The sequence below is a fragment of the Amphiura filiformis genome, chromosome 2, assembly GCF_039555335.1.
Source record: "Amphiura filiformis chromosome 2, Afil_fr2py, whole genome shotgun sequence".
Taxonomy (NCBI): Eukaryota; Metazoa; Echinodermata; class Ophiuroidea; order Amphilepidida; family Amphiuridae; genus Amphiura; species Amphiura filiformis.
In genome coordinates this window covers 19918312-19939911 of record NC_092629.1, presented here as the reverse complement: position 1 = coordinate 19939911, position 21600 = coordinate 19918312, and the positions used below count along the sequence as shown (strand labels likewise).

The 21600-nt window shown below is 36.8% G+C and overlaps 1 protein-coding gene across 1 annotated transcript in view; it reads left to right on the top strand.

Annotated features, from left to right (window-relative positions):
* LOC140145965 (extracellular matrix organizing protein FRAS1-like) overlaps window positions 1–21600 on the top strand; it is a 141387-nt gene that overhangs the window by 12772 nt on the left and 107015 nt on the right. Inside the window, exons 3-5 of the mRNA XM_072167702.1 lie at window positions 3191–3340; window positions 13227–13484; window positions 14471–14590. Coding sequence (XP_072023803.1) covers window positions 3191–3340; window positions 13227–13484; window positions 14471–14590 — 528 coding nt within the window. The remainder of the gene's footprint in view (window positions 1–3190; window positions 3341–13226; window positions 13485–14470; window positions 14591–21600) is intronic.

The following is a 21600-nucleotide window of genomic DNA, read 5'->3' as shown; positions in this document are numbered from 1 at the left end:
CCGGAAGTGACCCCTTAATGACCTTTGACAACAAATCTGTGAGGACCCCATAGACACTGGGTAATAACAATGCATGTATGCAAGTGGTGTTACTGTCCTACGTAATTTGTGGGAGAAGAAGCATTTTAAAGGTATTTCGTTTTGTACCGGAAGTGGCCCCTTAATCACCTTTGACCCTAAATAAAAAAATACCACATATACACAGGGTAACTACAATTTATGTGTTAACATACCGTTACTGTCCTATGTTTTTCTTAGCAAATAAAATTTTTTGAAGGTTTTTCGTTTTATACTGGAAGTGACCCCTTAATGACCTTTGACCCCAAATCTGTGAGGACCCCATAGACACTGGGTAATAGCAATGCATGTGTGCAAGTGGGGTCACCGTCATACGTAATCTGTAGGAGAAGAAGCATTTTGAGTTGAAATCACGTTTTTGACCCCTATGACCCCAGCGTGACCTTTGACCCTACGAGTTTCAAGTGACATGTAAGGGCATGGTCAATGATGGTTGTGACCAAGTTAGGTCAAAATCGGTGTAAGCATGTGAGTGCTAGAGCAAATGTAATGGTCGGCAGAAAGAAAGAAAGAAAGAAAGAAAGAAAGAAGAACCTGTAAGAAAAAAGACACAGCCGTGACGTAGTCACGGCTGTGTAATAAGGAAAGTCATACGAGACATGACACACCAGCCGACCTGTTAATGGGTCAAGTTTGAGCAATTTAGAAATTTGATCTTTGACCCCTAAACTTTGACCTTTGGGGTCATAAATATTTTTAACATGTTTAGAATGTCGTAAGAATAATTCCTGTTGAATTTGAGCTCGATTGGACCAATTTCGAAATTTGACCTTTGACCCCTATAACCTGACCCTTGGGTCACGGATGGGGTCAACTGCTCTTGCATTGCGCTTAGGATATCGTAAAAAATATTCCTGGTGAATTTCAGCTTAATCGGAACTTATACTTGGATTTTGATTTTTTGAAATTTTTGGTTGACCTTTTGACCCTTTTAATGACCTTTGATCTCAATGAAAAAAAAACCTTATGTACACTAACAAAATGAATTGTTCTTATTTTAATTAAAAAATTCTTACATGTTTAATTTTTGAGATAAAAATTCTTGAAGTTATTCAGCCAAAAACAGGAAGTGACCCCTTAATGACCTTTGACCCCCAATATAAAAATATCATGCATACACCAGATAACACTGATTTATGTATGATGGTTATGTTACCCTGGTTTGTTTACATTTTGAGATAAAAATTTGTGAACATTTTTGATAATTTTGCTTTTTGACCGGTAGTGACCCTTAAAATGACTTTTGAACCCAAAAATGTAGGCACCCTAAAGACCCCGTCTAGTAGCAATGTATGTGTGCTAATGGCGACACTCTGCTATGTAATTTGTAAAGAAAGTGATTTTTTGAATATTATTTACAAGTTTTTCAGACTGTAACCGTTAATGACCCCTTAATGACCTTTGACCCCTTATCAATGAACACCCTATATACACCGAACATAGACGAGTCATGTGACCAAACCGTGTTATCATCGCATGTTGTTTGTAGGAGAAGATACATTTTGAAGAAAAATCACATTGTTGACCTCTTTATCTAGGTCAAAGATCACACGTAGTTCAAAGTCATATGACATGTGCGGGCAATGCCAACGGTCCTTCTGACAACGTTTAATTAAAATACGTCAACCCGTGACTGAGTTATACGTACGAATGTGGTCGACAGAAGAAAGAACTAGACTTAGCTGTGGTCTAAGACCACGAACACAGCCGTTTTGTGACCCCTTAATGACATTTGACCCCAAAATATATGAAAATCTCATAAACATTGGCTAATGTCAACGTATGTGTGCACGTGGCATCACTTTGCCATGTTATTTATGGCAGAAGGGGCATTTTGAAGGCTTTTTTGTCTGAGACCGGAAGTGACCCCTTAATGACCTTTTACCCCAAAATAAAAAAATACCACGTATACACTGAGTAACATCAATTCATGAGTGAAGTTATTTCGTTTTATACCGGAAGTGACACCTTAATGACCTTTGACCTCAAATCTGTGTACACCCCATAGACACTGGGTAATAACAATGCATGTGTGTAAGTGGCATCACTGTCCTACATAATTTGTGGAAGAAGATGCATTTTAAAGGTATTTCTTTTTATACCGGAAGTGCTAGTGCTAGAGCAAATGTAAATGTTGACAGAAGAAGAACTAGACTTAGCTGGTCTAAGACCACGAACACAGCCGTGTTGTGACCTCTTAATGACCTTTGAACCCAAACTATATGAAAACCCCATAGACATTGGCTAATGTCAATGTATGTGTGCACGTGACATAACTTTGCCATGTTTTTTTTGGCAGAAGGGGCATTTTGAAGGTTTTTCGTCTCAGACCGGAAGTGACCCCTTAATGACCTTTTGACCCCAAATATATGTACACCCTATAGACACTGGGTAATAACAATGCATGTGTGCAAGTGGCATCACTGTCCTACGTAATTTGTGGGAGAAGATGCATTTTAAAGGTATTTCGTTTTATACCGGAAGTGACCCCTTAATGACCTTTGACCCCAAATCTGTGTACACCACATGGACACTGGTTAATAACAATTTATGTGTGCAAGTGGCGTCGCTGCCATACGTAAGTTGTGGAAGAAGATGCATTTTTAGTTGAAATCACGTTTTGACCCCTATGACCCCTGCGTGACATTTGACCCCATAAGTTTCATGTGACATGTAGGGGCACGGTCAATGATCATTGTGACCAAGTTAGGTCAAAATCGATGTAAGCGTGTGAGTGCTAGAGCAAATGTAATGGTTGACAGAAGAAGAAGACGTCACGGCTGTGTAAGAAGAAGAACGCGGAGAAAAGAAGGCACAGCGCCGATGGCGGCTGTGCAATGAAGAAAGAAGAAAGAAAGAAAGAATTGGAAAAAGACAGAACAAGCCGACGTTTGACGTCGGCTTGTAAGAAGAAAGAAGAAAGAACCTGTACGAAAAAAGACACAGCCGTGACTAACGTCACGGCTGTGTAAAGATCCTGTAAGAAAAAAGACACAGTCGTAGTAAAAAAATATAATTTAGTTTCTTAAAAACAGATTAGGAATTTTGATACACAGCGCTGAATAGGTCGATAAGGTCTAATTTTTGTTTGTGATTATCTTTTACAAAACAGATATTACGTATAAGTGTGTCGATATAGCGGCTGGCACGACATCAATGCCGGACCTTTTGACTGGTTGTACGTTTTCAGAGAATGACGAATATGCTGTTATAGAAATCACAATCACACAGGGTACTGGTGCAGGGGACATTGGATTTGAAGGTAAGATAGTTTGTTATTATTAGTAGTATTAACATTATTATAAGTATCATTACACAGCCGTCACGGCTGTCTTTTTTCTTACAGGTTCTTTCTTCTTTACAAGATGGCGCAGGCTGCGCCGTCTTGTCCTGTCTTGCTTGGGATCTTCTTTCTTCGTCTTCTTTCCTCTTTCTGTCAACCACGTTCGTGCCTATAGCTCAGTCGTTGGTTGATGGATTGTGACTAAACTTAGTAAGGATAAACACTTACCTTGCCCGCACAGGTCATATGACTTTGACTTGCATCTGACCTTTGACCTGGTCACAGGGGTCAAAAATGTGATTTAATTGTCAAAAATATCCTCTTCTAGACAATTAGACTGATTACTACAAAACTTTATCAGAAGAACCTCTGACTCGTGGGTCATATGGGGTGTTCACAGATAGGGGGTCAAAGGTCATTAAGGGGGTCATTTCCGGTCTGAAAGCTAAACATATTCAAAAAATCACTGTTTTTACAAATTACATAGCAGAGTGTTGCCATTAGCACACATGCATTGCTACCAACCAGGGTCTTTAAGGTGTCTACAGTTTTTGGGTCAAAGGTCATTAAGGGGTCGCTTCCGGTCAAAAACCAAAAATCATCAAATATTTTTATTTTTTTTATCTCAAAACGTAGAGTGACATAAACTTCATATATGCATTAGTGTGACCCGATGTATGCACGGTATTGTTATTTTTTTTGGTCAAAGGTCATTTAGACGTCATTTCCGGTTTTAAGCTAAATAACTTCAAGAATTTTTATCTCCATAACTAAGCATAGTAGATTTTTAAATTTAAACTGTAACAATGCATTTTCTCGGTGTAGATTGGGTTTTTTTCATATTGGGGTCAAAGGTCATTAAGGGGGTCAAAACGTCAAATTTGCCAAACATTTTTTAAAATTACGGAAAAGTGGCTATATCTCAGCCTATGGAAGACGGATTAAGCCCCTATATGATACAGTGATGCACACTTAATGGTGGGGGAAGTCTATAATAGCCTCGGCCCAAATGGTCAAAGTTTAAGGTCAAAGTTCATTTCGGGCCATCTTGTCTGCCATGTCGCGGCATGGCTGGTGGTCTAGTTACACAGCCGTGACGTTAGTCACGGCTGTGTCTTTTTTCTTACAGGATCTTCTTACACAGCCGTGACGTCAACCATTACATTTGCTTTAGCACTCACATGCTTACATCGATTTTGACCTAACTTGGTCACAATGATCATTGACCATGCCCCTACATGTCACATGAAACTCGCGGGGTCAATGGTCACGCAGGGGTCAAAAACGTGGTTTCAGCTAAAAATGCATCTTCTCCCACAACTTACGTAGGACAGCGACCCCACTTGCACACATGCATTGTTATTACCCAGTGTCTATGGGGTGTACACAGATTTGGGGTCAAAGGTCATTAATGGGTCACTTCCGGTATAAAACGAAATACCTTCAAAATTTTTTATTAGCTAAGTAAAACATGGGACAGTAACTGTATGCTCACAAATGATCTGCAGTCACCCAATGTATATGTGGTATTTTTTTATTTGGGGTCAAATCTCATTAAGGGGTCACTTCCGGTATAAAACGAAATACATTTAAAATGCATCTTCTTCCACATATTATGTAGGACAGTGACGAAACTTGCACACTTGCATTGTTATTATCCAGTGTCTATGGGGTGTACACGGATTTGGGGTCAAAGGTCATTAAGGGGTCACTTCCGGTATAAAACGGAAACCCTTCAAAAAATTTTATTTGCTAAGAAAAACATAGGACAGTATCGGTATGTTCACATATGAGTTGCAATTACCCAATGTATATGGTATTGTTTTATTTGGGGTCAAAGGTCATTAAGGGGTCACTTCCGGAAAAAAACGAAATACCTTTAAAATGCATCTTCTCCCACAAATTACGTAGGACAGTGACACCACTTGCACATATGCATTGTTATTACCCAGTGTCAATGTGGTGTACACAGATTTGGGGTCAAAGGTCATTAACGGGTCACTTCCGGTATAAAACGAAAAACCTTCAAAAATGTATATTTGCTAAGAAAAACATAGGACAGTAACGGTATGTTTACACATGAATTGTGGTTACCCAATTCATATGTGGTATTTTTTATTTGGGGTCAAATGTCATTAAGGGGTCACTTCCGGTCTGAGACGAAAAACCTTCAAAATGCCCCTTCTGCCACAAGTAACATAGCAAAGTGGTGCCACGTGCACCCATGCATTGACATTAGCCAATGTCTATGTGCGTTTTCATATATTTTGGGGTCAAAGGTCATTAGGGGTCACAACACGGCTGTGTTCGTGGGTTAGACCACAGCTAATTCTTACACAGCCGTGACGTTGTCTTTTTTCTTACAGGTTCTTTCTTTCTTTACACAGCCGTGACGTTATGTGTCTTTTTTCTTACAGGTCTTCTTTACACAGCCGTGACGTTAGTCACGGCTGTGTCTTTTTTCTTACAGGTTCTTTCTTTCTTTCTTTCTTTCTTTCTTCTTTCTGTCAACCATTACATTTGCTCTAGCACTCACATGCTTACATCGATTTTGACCTAACTTGGTCACAATGATCATTGACCGTGCCCCTACACGTCACATGAAACTTGTGGGGTCAATGGTCACGCAGGGGTCATATGGGTCAAAAACGTGATTTCAACTAAAAATGCATCTTCTCCTACAGATTACGTACGACAGTGACACCACTTGCACACATGCATTGTTATTAACCAGTGTCTATATGGTGTACACTGATTTGGGGTCAAAGGTCATTAAGGGGTCACTTCCGTATAAAACGAAAAACCTTCACAAATTTTTATTAGCTAAGTAAAACATAGCGCAGTAACGGTATGTTCACATATGATCTGCAGTTACCCAATGTATATGTGGTATTTTTTTTAATTGGGGTCAAAGCTCATTAAGGGGTCACTTCCGGTATAAAAAGAAATATCTTTAAAATGCATCTTCTTCCACAAATTATGTGGGACAGAGATGCCACTTGCACACATGCATTGTTATTACCCAGTGTCTATGGGGTGTACACAGATTTGGGGTCAAAGGTCATTAAGGGGCCACTTCCGGTATAAATTGAAATATCTTCAAAAAAATGTATTAGCTAAGAAAAACATAGGAGAGTAATGGTATGTTCACACATGAATTGTGTTTAACCAATGTATATATGATATTTTTTTATTTGGGGTCAAAGGTCATTAAGGGGTCATTTCCGGTATAAAACGAAATACCTTTAAAATGCATCTTCTCCCACAAATTACTCAGGACAGTGATGCCACTTACACACATGCATTGTTATTACCCAGTGTTTATGGGGTGTACACATATTTGGGGTCAAAGGTCATTAAGGGGCCACTTCCGGTCTGAGACGAAAAACTTTCAAAATGCCCCTTCTGCCACAAATAACATGGCAAAATAATGCCACGTGCATGCATACATTGACATTAGCCAATGCCTATGGGGTTTTCATATATTTTGGGGTCAAAGGTCATTAAGAGGTCACAACACGGCTGTGTTCGTGGTCTTAGACCACAGCTAAGTCTAGTTTCTTCTTCTTCTTCTTCTTCTGTCAATTTTTACATTGCTCTAGCACTCACATGCTTACATCGATTTTGACCTAACTTAGTCACAATGATCATTCACCGTGCACCTACAAGTTACATGAAACTCATGGGGTCAAAGGTCACGCAGAGGTCATAGGGGTCAAAAACGTGATTTCAACTAAAAATGCATCTTCTCCCACAACTTACGTAGGACAGCGACGCCACTAGCACACATGCATTGATATAACCCAGTGTCTATGTGGTGTACACAGATTTGGGGTCAAAGGTCATTAAGGGGTCACTTCCGGTATAAAACGAAATACCTTCAAAAAATTTTATTAGCTAAACAAACTATAGGGCAGTAACGGTATGTTCACATCTGAGTTGCAGTTACCTAGTGTATATGTGATATTTTTTTGAAATGGGTCAAAGGTCATTAATGGGTCACTTCCGGTATAAAACGAAATAACCTTTAAATGCATCTTCTCCCACAAATTACGTAGGACAGTGACGCCACTCGCACACATGTATTGTAATTACCTAGTGTCTATAGGGTGTACACAGATTTGGGGTCAAATGTCATTAAGGGGTCACTTCCGGTATAAAACGAAATATCTTCAAAAATTTTTATTAGCTAAGAAAAACGTAGGACAGTAACGGTATATGCACACATAAATTGTGGTTGCCCAGTGTATATGTGGTATTTTTTAATTTGGGGTCAAAGGTCATTAAGGGGTCACTTCCGGTATAAAACGAAATACTTATAAAATGCATCTTCTTCCACAAATTATGTAGGACAGTGATACCACTTGCACACATGCATTGGTGTTACCCAGTGTATATGGGGTGTACACAGATTTGGGGTCAAAGGTCATTAAGGGGTCACTTCCGGTATAAAACGAAATATCTTCAAAAATTTTTATTAGCTAAGAAAAACGTTGGACAGTAACGGTATATGCACACATAAATTGTGGTTACCCAGTGTATATGTGGTATTTTTTAATTTGGGGTCAAAGGTCATTAAGGGGTCACTTCCGGTATAAAACGAAATACTTATAAAATGCATCTTCTTCCACAAATTACGTAGGACAGTGATACCACTTGCACACATGCATTGGTGTTACCCAGTGTATATGGGGTGTACACAGATTTGGGGTCAAAGGTCATTAAGGGGTCACTTCCGGTATAAAACGAAATACCTTCAAAAAATTTTATTAGCTAAGAAAAACAAAGGTCAGTAACGGTATGTTCATATATGAATTGTGGTTACCCAGTGTATATGTGGTATTTTTTTATTTTGGGTCAAAGGTCATCAAGGGGTCACTTCCGGTCTGAGACGAAAAACCTTCAAAATGCCCCTACTGCCACAAGTAACATGGCATAGTGATGCCACATGCAAATGTACATTGACACTAGCCAATGTCTATGGGACTTTCATATATTTTGGGGTCAAAGGTCAATAAGGGGTCACAGCACGGCTGTGTTCGTGGTCTTAGACCACAGCTAAGTCTAGTTCTTTCTTTCTTTCTTTCTGCCGACCATTACATTTGCTCTAGCACTCACATACTTACACCGATTTTGACCTAACTTGGTCACAACCATCATTGACCATGCCCCTACATGTCATATGAAACGTGTGGGGTCAAAGGTCACGCAGGGGTCTTAGGATCAAAAACGGAATTTCAACTCAAAATGCTTCTTCTCTCACAGATTACGTAAGACAGTGACGCCACTTGCACACATGCATTGTTATTACCCAGTGTCTATGGGGTCCTACACAGATTTGGGGTCAAAGGTCATTAAGAGGTCACTTCCGGTATAAAACGAAAAAACTTCAAAATTTTTTATTTGCTAACAAAAACATAGGACAGTACCGGTATGTTCACACATAAATTGTAGTTACCCTCTGCATATGTGGTATTTTTTATTTAGGGTCAAATGTCATAAAGGGGCCACTTCCGGTATAAAACGAAATACCTTTAAATGCTTCTTCTCCCACAAATTACGTAGGAGAGTGACACCACTTGCACACATGCATTGTTATTACCCAGTGTCTATGGGGTCCTCACAGATTTGGGGTCAAAGGTCATTAAGGGGTCACTTCCGGTTTAAAACGAAATACATTAAAAAATTGTATTAGCTAAGAAAAACGTAGGACAGTAATGGTATGTTCACACTTGAATTGTGGTTACCCAATTCATATGTGGTATTTTTTTATTTGGGGTCAAAGGTCATTAAGTGGTCACTTCCGGTCTGAGACGAAAAACCTTCAAAATGCCCCTTCTGCCACATTAGCCAATGTCTATGGGCGTTATCATATATTTTGGGGTCAAAGGTCATTAGGGGTCACAACACGGCTGTGTTCGTGGGTTAGACCACAGCTAAGCATAGTTCTTCTTTCTGCCGACCACTACATTTGCTCTAGCACTTACATGCTTACACCGATTTTGACCTAACTTGGTCACAACCATCACTGACTATGCTAGGACAGTAACGGTATGTTCACACATAAATTGTGGTTACCATGTGTATATGTGGTATTTTTTAAATTTAGGGTCAAAGGTCATTAAGGGGCCACTTCCGGTATAAAACGAAATACCTTTAAAATGCTTCTTCTCCCACAAATTACGTAGGACATTGACGCCACTTGCACACATGCATTGTTATTACTCAGTGTCTATGGGGTCCTCACAGATTTGGGGTCAATGGTCATTAAGGGGTCACTTCCGGTATAAAACGAAATACATTCAAAATATTTATTAGCTAACAAAAACGTAGGACAGTAACGGTATGTTCACAAATTAATTGTGGTTACCCAATTCATATGTGGTATTTTTTTATTTGGGGTCAAAGGTCATTTAAGGGGTCACTTCCTGTCTGAGACAAAAACCTTCAAAATTCCCCTTCTGCCATAAATAACAGCAAAGTGGTGCCACGTGCACCGATGCATTGACATTAGCCAATGTCTATGGCCGTTTTCATAAATTTTGGGGTCAAAGATCATTAAGGGGTCACAACACGGCTATGTTCGTGGTCTTAGACCACAGCTAATTACACAGCCGTGACGTTAGTCAGTAAGGACAGTAACGGTATGTTCACTCATGAATAGTGGTTACCCAATTCATATGTGGTATTTTTTTATTTGGGGTCAACGGTCATTAAGGGGTCACTTCCGGTTTGAGACGAAAAACCTTCAAAATGCCCCTTCTGCCACAAATAACATAGAAGGCACATTCTCCGATAACGTGTTCAAAATGCCAAATATGTGTCGCCCATGATAGTTTCAAGTCGTATTCAGACTTGTTTCGTCAGAAAGAAATAACTTTTATTAATATAACTTATACTTAGGAGTTGCTTTTTAAAATGTGTGAGGCTAGAGGTTGTAACATGCCTAGAATGTATAAAACAATAAAGCTGATTATGCATGTCCATTGATTTCCTCCATGTCGCCAGCCAAGGTGTGTTACGTATAATGTGTCCCTGCTCTCTAAACATGCGCGCATATAACGGATTATAGGTACTTTTCATTAGCTGGTATCATGCCCTAATTATAAAGTATAAATCATCACGACACAGATTATTAAATTTTTCCAACAGGTCTTTCAGACTATGTCGCCAATATTGTTCACAGATACGTTACCATATTTCTAGTGGATAACAATCTGTGAAAATAATTGGCTAGATGAATGTTCTCATATGTGATGGATCAAGCAGGCTCCATAGTTATATATATGGAACATAACACAATGGTTTCAAAGTTTAAAAAAAATAGGTCTATTAATGGCAAAAAGTCCTGACGTTACGTTCATGCCGTCACAGATACGTTACCTAAATTCTACTCCCCTCGGAAAAAAACGCTGTGATAAATGAAGCCAAATACCATACCAGACTTTAGTAAATTGGGTGATGACTGATCAAGTATGGGTATTAAGTCGGTCTGTTTTTACACTTGCACGATTAAGACAAAGATGGGAAAGGGTTTCACAGATACGTTACCACTGATACGTTACCCCCAATACGTACAAGTAATATTGCTCAAAAGTGAAGTATTGTTGAATAATCACCCATGCATTGAAGTTTACGATTCTGAATGAATTTTAGGAATTCTTTGTGCTTGGCATTTTGTCCAAACTTGAACGCTTTATCGGAGAATGGGCCAGCAAAGTGGTGCCACGTGCACCCATGCATTGACATTAGCCAATGTCTATGGGTGTTTTCATATATTTTGGGGTCATAGGTCTCATTTGGGGTCACAACACGGCTATTTTCGTGGTCTTAGACCACAGCTATGTCTAGTCTTTCTTCTTTCTTCTTTCTGTGTCTTTTTTCTTACAGGTTCTTTCTTCTTTCTGCTGACCACTTCATTTGCTCTAGCACTTACATACTTACACCGATTTTGACCTAACTTGGTCACATCCATCATTGACCATGGCCCTACATGTCATATGAAACTCGTTGGGTCAAAGGTCACGCAGGGGCCATAGGGGTCAAAACGTGATTTCAACTCAAAATGCTTCTTCTCTCACCGATTACATAGGACAGTAAAACCACTTGCACACATGCATTGTTATTATCCAGTGTCTATGGGGTCCTCACCGATTTGGGATCAAAGGTCATTAAGGGGTCACTTCCGGTATAAAACGAAAAACCTTCAAAAAATTGTATTTGCTAAGAAAAACATAGGACAGTAACGATATGTTCACACATAAATTGTAGTTACCCTGTGTATTATGTGGTATTTTTTTAGGGTCACAGGTCATTAAGGGGCCACTTCCGGTATAAAACGAAATACCTTTAAAATGCTTCTCCCACAAATTACGTAGGACAGTGACACCACTTGCACACATGCATTGTTATTACCCAGTGTCTATGTGGTCCTCACGAATTTGGGGTCAAAGGTCATTAAGGGGTCACTTCCGGTGAAAAACGAAAAACCTACACATTTTTTTATTTGCTAAGAAAAACATAGGACAGTAACGATATGTTCACACATGAATTGTGGTTACCCAATTCATATGTGGTATTTTTTTATTTGGGGTCAAAGGTCATTAATGGGTCACTTCCGGTCTAAAACGAAATTCCTGCAAAATGCCTCTTCGGGCACAAATAACATATACCAGAGTGATGCCACGTGCACATATGCATTGACATTCGCCAATGTCAATGGGGTGTTCAGGTATTTTGGGGTCAAAGGTCATTAAGGGTTGTATTGAAACGAGTAAATCATATGGACGTTTTCAAGTGTAACGATACTTTTTGAGCAGTGTATATCAACGGCTGTTATTGGTTTTTTTAATAAATATATTTTTATAAATTTATCCCATCCCATCATACCCAGTGGAAATTATAATAGCAAAAGAATATCCTCATGGTAAAACGAAGTGACTATACACCCGTATATATGCTGTATGAAGGCCTGTAATTGCTGTACAGGGTGTCCCTGAAATAACTCTTTCGTCAGGAACTGATTTTGTAAACCGAACATAACTAAATAACCCATATGGTTGAGGAATATATCAGCTATCACATACTTTTCTAATTTTGACAATTGACAGCTCCGTTCTTGGAATAATAGTATTTTACGAAACTACCTTATTTTCAATCCGTTCCACGGAGTCAAATATCTATCAACGACAATACAGGGTGTCCCAGAATAAATTACCGGATGAATGAACTTGGACATTAAAAAAAACAATATTAAAAATCTTATACGTTATTTTATTTGAATCGGTTGACTGAAATGAGTGAATGCATAATGCGTCAATTCACTTCATTTCAAGTTTGAAAGAAAACAATGCACACTAGTGGTTAACATGTCATGGGTTTTAAGTTATATATATTTCGTTTGGCGAAATCCTTTTTATTCTTGCAATTAATTTTAGTTAAAATTTAATTAGGTTTTGTTTAAATGTGAAAATACATGCTTGCATGTTAAGATGCTCGGTACTTGCGAATATCTATTTGTGTTAATGTTAATTATTGCATAAAGAATTAGTGCATAAGAAATTCTAGCTGGCTAAAAAGTTCAAATTTTCTCACACATTATTTTTTTTGGAATATTTCCAAGAACTAGTAATGCAAAATAACGGGACGCAGATACCCTTTATTTATTTCTTCCGATGTTTCTTAAAATTCTAAGCGAATAATTCAATTTGATATTCTTTTCATGAATTAGAAACCAATGGATAGAGAAAGTAGAATTGAGTTTATTCTATACAAATAAAATGTTTCAAACACTATAATCAAATGTGCCCTTTTAATTGGCTTTTTAAACATCACGTAAAAACATTTTGGAAACATTTTTTTCCAGCTGTATACACAGGCGATGATACCGATACCGCAACAGCGGGAGAAGATTATAACCGTTTGGATTCTACAATACCTATCCCAAATACGGGAGATGTTACGTTCACTAAGAACATATATATTCCAATCATTGATGATAAAGTGATTGAAGACACGGAATCGTTTACAGTGACTGGGGAGGCCATCGTGAACTCCAACGGTATGGCTGAAGCTTGCGTGGCACCTGCATGCAGTCTCAACATTCAGATTACCGATAATGACGGTGAGTGCTTATAAAAATCTCCGTATAATTATTGTCTACTCCAATTCGAAGTGTAACATATCGAATTTCGACTACAAATCATACTAGAAACAATCGAATTTCAAAATGTTGGCCAGATATATTCTAATCTAAATACGAGTTTGAAAGCAATATACCCTAGTATTTTTTTTATAGTAAGAGCAAAACAAAAAAGCAAAAACAAAGAATATGCTAGGGTTACATGTATCCCATAATTATCCCTACTCGTTTGGTGATGCATTTGGGCATTTAAGTGTGCCTGAAAAAAAAAGTTGGTCAATATACCTTTTTTACTCTGGAGGTATATATAGACTCAATCAGTATGGGCATACAATTTCACCATATATAGGGTCGTTATAGAGATGAAAGATAACAATTGAATTTGCATGAAAGACCTTTGACCCAGCAAACACAACATATTTTATTGTCGGGTTATATAAAGGGTATACAACATTTTAATATCGATCTAAAAACATTTTGCAAAAATGTTTGCCAGTGTTGATCAAATATATTTTGCTATGTAAATAAATCTTTAATCGTTAGCTTTAATAAACCGGAAAACAAAATTCCAATCGCCTCACAACTTTTGAAGATAATTATGCTCTTTTTAAGAAATGTACCCGTTTTTCACTCTGTCACGGAGAGGTTTGGCTACTTCAAGATTGAAAAGGAGTACACGTACCATCCAAGAATATCAAACATTTATCAATGAATCAATGATAACTTTATAAAATAAATTTACTTAGGGAATGGGCTTTACCGGTTGGCTTATGGGCTATGGATTTTTGTGTTATTCATTTATGGGTAAAATGGATGTGGGATTGGACTTCTTTTTGCTATATACTTGCAATTACTTATGTATTCTTTCACAAAAAATATACCCAAGGGTCAAACACAATAAATAAAATGTACATTTATTTGCAAACACACTATACTATTGGTTTTTTTTGGTGTTTTTTTTTTTCTAGTGCCTTGCGTTTCATTTGATAAGTCCAACTACTTTGTAACAGGAGATGGTGCGACTACTACACCCATTGGATTTGTAATTCCAAATGACCCTGCCATGATGATGAGTCCCGTTAGTGTAGGTAAGGTTTTACACTAAAGTAAATTGCTGTACACTTTTGTCGAGGGCGTACTTCCGCGATGTTGTCTAGGCGAAACTCACGAAGTGTATGGCGACGGAATTAACAACGCGTAAAACGTATAAAGCAATATACTACATAATAGGCGCCTTCTTAAAATCGCGGTTTACAGCAAAAACCATAATATATAAAGGTGAGATTATTTAAGATTCTTAAAGAAAAAAATAACCACTCCATATGAAGAGCTTACTTCCAAACCGTGTTAAGTCCACAACCGCAAGTTTCTCATTTACATGTGTGATACAATTACAATTAACTTTGACAAATTTGACATTAGCAACAATGAGTTGTACCATCAACAAGCCATTATTTAACAATGCTGGTTAACAATATGCAGACTATTGTTCTCATTTGGGAATCAAATGCCTCACACAGTATTGTTACTGTGCTTCCATCCACTGTTTGTTTTGTAATGGTGCATCCAACTGTAATTGTAATATCACAATCCATTGCCATATCGCAAAGGTAAATCAGAAATATGTGTTTGTGGACTTAACACGGTTTGGAAATAAGCTCTTCATATGAGTATCGAGGTTATATTTTCTGTGTGCATTGGCATTGGATGTGGATAGAGGAGTTTGTCCTACTCAGTTGCCCATACGTATCCAAACGCACTAACATGTAGTAAGTACTATGCTAGGAAGAATATGGGGCATTCACTGACTGTCCGTTTGTCTAGATATTCACATGGAAAACCAAGAAGATGCTTTATGCTTACTTACCGTACTCACATGACTTCCACTGCGAACGGAAAAGTTAATCTTGATATTAGAGAGATTGTGATTTCGTACGCCGTGACTCGTACGCCTTTTAACTGTTGAACAACCCATCTTCTCTGACTAAGCGAGGTCACGTATATTGACGACACGGTTCGTACGAAATGAACGCACTGACAAAGCAGAAAATGTAAATTAATTGTCCGCTTTAACAATATAAATTTTTCGAAACAATTAAGGACAATTAAGGAAATTCTAACTATTAATTTTGTTTGTAAGAAAGCATTACAGTGAGGTGTAACAATTTGACCGCTTTGATACGCACAACTAAAGAGATGAGATTGCGCTTTACTGTGATTGTGATTATTATTTCGATGCCTTACTAATTTTACTATGATGTTATTGTTTAGTCTAGATATTTATACCCGCATGCAAGGTATATTCTTATCCTGTGGGTTCTTCTTCTTCTTCTTCTTCTTCTTCTTCTTCTTCTTCTTCTTTTTTATTTATAACATTTGGCACAAGGCCAGGCAGATCCAATATTGATAACACAATAAATTGAAGGATTGCCCTTACATTAAAATCAGAAACATTACTAGAAAATACATATAATCAATACAGAATAAAATAAAACAAAACATAAATTATGTGAACTGGTTAGAGGAGGTGGGACTGGATGGCCAATTTGAAGGCCTGGAGGGAAGAAGCATTGACAATAGCTTCAGGGAGATAATTCCAGATGGAGGAGGCAAACGGATAAAATGATCTCTGGGACAATGAAAGCCGGCGGAATGGAACTTGCACAGCGCGGGAATTGAGGTTTCGTAGACCGGGTCTGGGATGAGGCTGGAAAGGGTTGGGAGAAGAACAAAGATTGGCAAAGATTTTAAATAAGTGACACAGAGAAGCAACATCACGACGCTTACTAAGAAGAGGCAGGTCGGAATCCAATAGAAGGTCCTCATGGAAGAGGTTCCAAGACTGAAGAATGACACGACAGGCGAATCTTTGGGTAGACTCAAGTCAAGACGGTTGGTAAGGGTTATGTTCAGAGGATGCCAAGTAGTACAACCATACTCCAGAATGGGGCGAACCAAGGCGAAGTACAAAGAACGACGGATGCTGAAGGGGGCTGATTGGAAAGATCTATGAATGAAGCCGATGATTTTGCGAGCTTTTCTGCATATGTTATCGATGTGAAGATTCCAGGAAAGCTTGTCAGACAGCCAGACACCAAGAAATTTCGCAGATGACACACGTTCAATAGGCAGGCTGTTAAGAGTGAGATTGAGATCCGGAAAAGGGTCCTTCTTAGTGGAAATGACCATGACTTTTGTTTTAGAGGAATTGACAGAAAGGTGATTAAGGGAGAACCAAGAATGGATGGAATCAATGTCGGATTGGAAATCAATTAAGTCAGCAGGAGCAGAGATAGGCTTGACGAGAGTAGTATCGTCTGCATAAAGAACAAGAGAACTGTTTAAAGAAAAGGAAGAAAGACACAAGTCATTAACATAGACAACAAAGGCCCCAGAACAGAGCCCTGGGGAACTCCAGAGAGCACAGGAACAGATTGTGAGTCTACACCATGGATAGCAACCAACTGGGACCTGTTGGACAGGTAAGACCTGAACCAAGAGAGGAGTGGACCGGAAATACCAACAGCTCTGAGTTTGTAGAGCAGAGGGCTGTGGGGGACGCGGTCAAAGGCTTTGGATAGGTCAAAAAGAGCCATGGCGATGCTTTTGCGATCCTCAAGGTGATTGTACCATTCATAGAGAGCAGTTGAGAGTGCATCCGTGGTGGAAGACTTGGGTAAGAAACCAAACTGTATGTTAGTGAGAATATTATTGTTGATAAGATGCTGCAAAACTTGACTTTGAAAATATCAGAAAGAATAGGCGAGACAGTAACCACATTGTGTTTCAACATGAGGCGTGTGATTCCATCAATCCCGGCGGCGGCGGCAAATTCTTCTTCTTCAAATTCTTCTTCAAATTCTTCTTCTTCTTCTTCTTAAAATTCTTCTTCTTAAAATTCTTCTTCAAATTCTTCAAATTCAAATTCTTCAAATTCAAATTCTTCAAATTCAAATTCTTCAAATTCAAATTCTTCAAATTCAAATTCTTCAAATTCAAATTCTTCAAATTCAAATTATTCAAATTCAAATTATTCAAATTCAAATTATTCAAATTCAAATTATTCAAATTATTCAAATTCTTCTTCTTCAAATTCTTCTTCTTCAAATTCTTCTTCTTCTTCAAATTCTTCTTCTTCTTCTTCTTCTTCAAATTCTTCTTCTTCAAATTCTTCTTCTTCTTCTTCTCCTTCTTCTTCTTCAAATTCTTCTTCTTCAAATTCTTCTTCTTCAAATTCTTCTTCTTCACATTCTTCTTCTTCAAATTCTTCTTCTTCAAATTCTTCTTCAAATTCTTCTTCAAATTCTTCTTCAAATTCTTCTTCTTCAAATTCTTCTTCAAATTCTTCTTCTTCTTCTTCAAATTCTTCTTCTTCTTCTTCTTCTTCTTCTACTTCAAATTCTTCTTCTTCAAATTCTTCTTCTTCTTCTTCAAAATCTTCTTCTTCAAATTCTTCTTCTTCTTCAAATTCTTCTTCTTCTTCAAATTCTTCTTCAAATTCGTCTTCAAATTCTTCTTCTTCAAATTCTTCTTCTTCTTCTTCTTCTTCTTCAAATTCATTCATTCATTCATTCATTTATTTATTTCCACAATTCACATATAAATACAAAATACGCATTAAAATACCATTAAAGAATCATGGAGGAGATGGCCGAAAGGCCAGTAAGGCCAGAGGTAGCCAACCCCTTTAACAGAAAAGTTACCAAACAGAAAATTCAACAGCAAATAATAAAAATTAAAAACAACAAACAAACAAACAAGAAACAAAAAAAAAAAAACTACAATGCTCGTCAATTAATCATATTTTGAAATTAAGTGTCTTTTGTACACGTTCCGGAAATGTTTCACTGAATAAGACGCTCTTAAAGATTTTTGCAATGAGTTCCATAATATAGGACCAGCTGTACGGACAGCGTGATCGGTGAAAACCCTGCTATTTTTAGTCAAGTTATAGTTATTAGCGTTTCTTGTTTGGTAATCGTGAATATTAGATCGTAGGGTAAATAAACTGTCAAATAAGCTCGGTAATTCATTAATACTGTACTTATACATAAAAACTCCCAATTCTAATTTATAGGTGTCATTGTTTGCTAAAATGTTATATTTGGCAAACAAGGGGGCTGTATGACTTCTGTAATGACTACTGGCAACTGTCCGTATCGCCCATTTTTGGAGTTTCACAATTTTATCCAAATATGTTTTACATGTGTTTCCCCAAATTAATATTCCATAGTTCAAATAAGGTTGAATAAAGGTACAATATAGAGTATAAAGAATGCGATCTGGTACAAAAGAATTTGAGTTTGTTCATTACACCAATATTCCTTGAAATAGTTTTTGCTATACAGTTAATATGACACCTCCATGTTAAGTTTTCGTCTATGAGTACTCCCAGGAATTTGGTATTATCTACCCTTTCTAGAACGATTTCGTCTAAAATTATCTTAACATCTACATTACAGACAGTTGTTGTTGAATCAATATTTATCCAATTCTTGGACGTCATATGTGGTGTTCCCAGAATCATATAATTGGTTTTACTGGCATTTACTGATAATTTGTTTGCTCTGAACCAATTACTGACTTCCTTTAGTTCATTGTTAATTAACCAAAATTTGCTTCTTATATCTTTATGCGAGTATAGTATTGTGGTGTCGTCTGCAAACAGAATAAAGCTAAGTACGTTAGATGTGTTAACAATATCGTTTATATAAAGTATAAATAGTAGAGGTCCCAATATGGAACCTTGAGGGACACCGCATATGATATCTTTCATTTTGGATTCACACGAGTTATAATATACATATTGTTTCCTGTTACTTAAGTAATTCCTAAACCAGTCCAGTACAATGCCTCGGAATCCGTAGTGTTCTAATTTGTGGGCTAATATGTTATGGTCTATAGTATCAAAAGCCTTTGAAAGGTCTAAAAATACTCCAATAGTAGTTTCATCTTTTTCTACCGCATTATTAATTTTATCCACTAAATGTATAATGGCCATATAAGTAGAGTGATTGCTGCGGAAGCCAAATTGATTATCATTAAGTATTTTATGACTGTCAATATAAGCAATACATCTATTAAAAACCAATCTTTCAAGTATCTTTGAAAAACAAGGCAATACCGATACTGGGCGATAATTCGAAAACACTTCAGCGTCTTCTTTTTGTAGATTGGTATTACCTTTGCTACTTTTAATTTTTGAGGGACAATACCTGTTGTGATAGAAAGATTGAAAATTGAGGCAAGTGGCTTTACAATTTCGTTTACTACCCTTTTGATAATGAAGTTTCCAATATTATCGCAACCAGCACTTTTGTTCTGATTGAATTTATCTATGATTTTAATAATTTCTGGTTCTATAATAGGTTTCATATACATGCTACTAGATACGGGATTATCTAGATAATCAAAATAGTCTTTTCCCGATTTATGAATATTTGCTGCAAGTTTCGGACCTATGTTCACAAAATATTTATTAAAATGATCACATATTTCTTGGGGATCTAAAATAGTAGCAGTATTGTCATTATTGTCCGTCTTAAATTTATTTTTAGTTTGCTGATTTTTACCACGTCCAATAATGCTATTAATTGTTTTCCACGTCTGTTTCATATTATTTTTGCCCGTTCAAATTTGGTAAAAAAATAGTTTCTTTTCGATTTGCGTATCAAACCATGCAGTTTATTCCTATAGGTTTTAAATTTTTGGAGGCATTCCGTATTTGGATTCTGCAAATACTGTTTATATAAAGAATTTTTCATATTTATACAACGTAAAAGCCCTTTAGTTATCCACGGTGATCTTGGGTCTTTTTTTTTTTTTTTTGAACATTTCTTCAATGGTACACATTCATCATATACATTGTTAAATATTTCAATAAACTTGTTATAATCATCATCTGCATTAACATTATCAAGACATTCTTGCCATTTAACATTAGCCAATTTGTTCTTTAACTTATTAATATTGTAATTATTGTGTACTCTTTTGTATGTTGCCTTTTTACACGGAATATCTGATACATCTAGATTTGTAGACAAGATAGTAGGGACATGGTCACTTATATCAGTAACTAAAATAGCAGATTGTACAATATTTTCATTATTCGTTAATATGTTATCGATTAATGTAGCAGATGTTTCTGTTATTCTGGTCGGTTTGTAAATAGTTGGCATTAAGGAATAAGAGTAAATTAAATCTAAGTAGTCATGAATAGGTTTTTCATTTTCCACTTTCAGGAGATCTATATTGAAGTCACCCATAACGTAGGCTAACTTTTTTCAGTGTTTATTTTTTGAAAGACAGGGTCTATATCTAATATAAATTCGTTTATCGCTGTATGAGCTCTGTACACCACACCAACAATAATATTGCGACTTTTTACATTTTCTATTTCAATGAAACATGACTCATAATTTGATGTTGCCTTACTCAAATCTTTACGTAGCTTATAAGTAAGTTTGTCGGAAATGTACATACCTGCGCCACCTTTCTCTTTTCCAACTCTATTAGTATATTCAAAATTATATCTTCAAATTCTTCTTCAAATTCTTCTTCTTCAAATTCAAATTCTTCTTCAAATTCAAATTCTTCTTCAAATTCTTCTTCAAATTCTTCTTTAAATTCAAATTCTTCTTCAAATTCTTCAAATTCTTCTTCTTCTTCAAATTCTTCTTCTTCTTCAAATTCTTCTTCTTCAAATTCTTCTTCTTCAAATTCTTCTTCTTCAAATTCTTCTTCTTCTTCAAATTCTTCTTCTTCAAATTCTTCTTCTTCTTCAAATTCTTCTTCTTCAAATTCTTCTTCTTCAAATTCTTCTTCTTCTTCAAATTCTTCTTCTTCTTCTTCAAATTCTTCTTCAAATTCTTCTTCTTCTTTTTCTTCAAATTCTTCTTCTTCTTCAAATTCTTCTTCTTCTTCAAATTCTTCAAATTCTTCTTCAAATTCTTCAAATTCTTCTTCAAATTCTTCTTCTTCTTCAAATTCTTCTTCTTCTTCTTCTTCTTCTTCAAATTCTTCTTCTTCTTCAAATTCTTCTTCTTCTTCAAATTCTTCTTCTTCTTCAAATTCTTCTTCAAATTCTTCTTCAAATTCT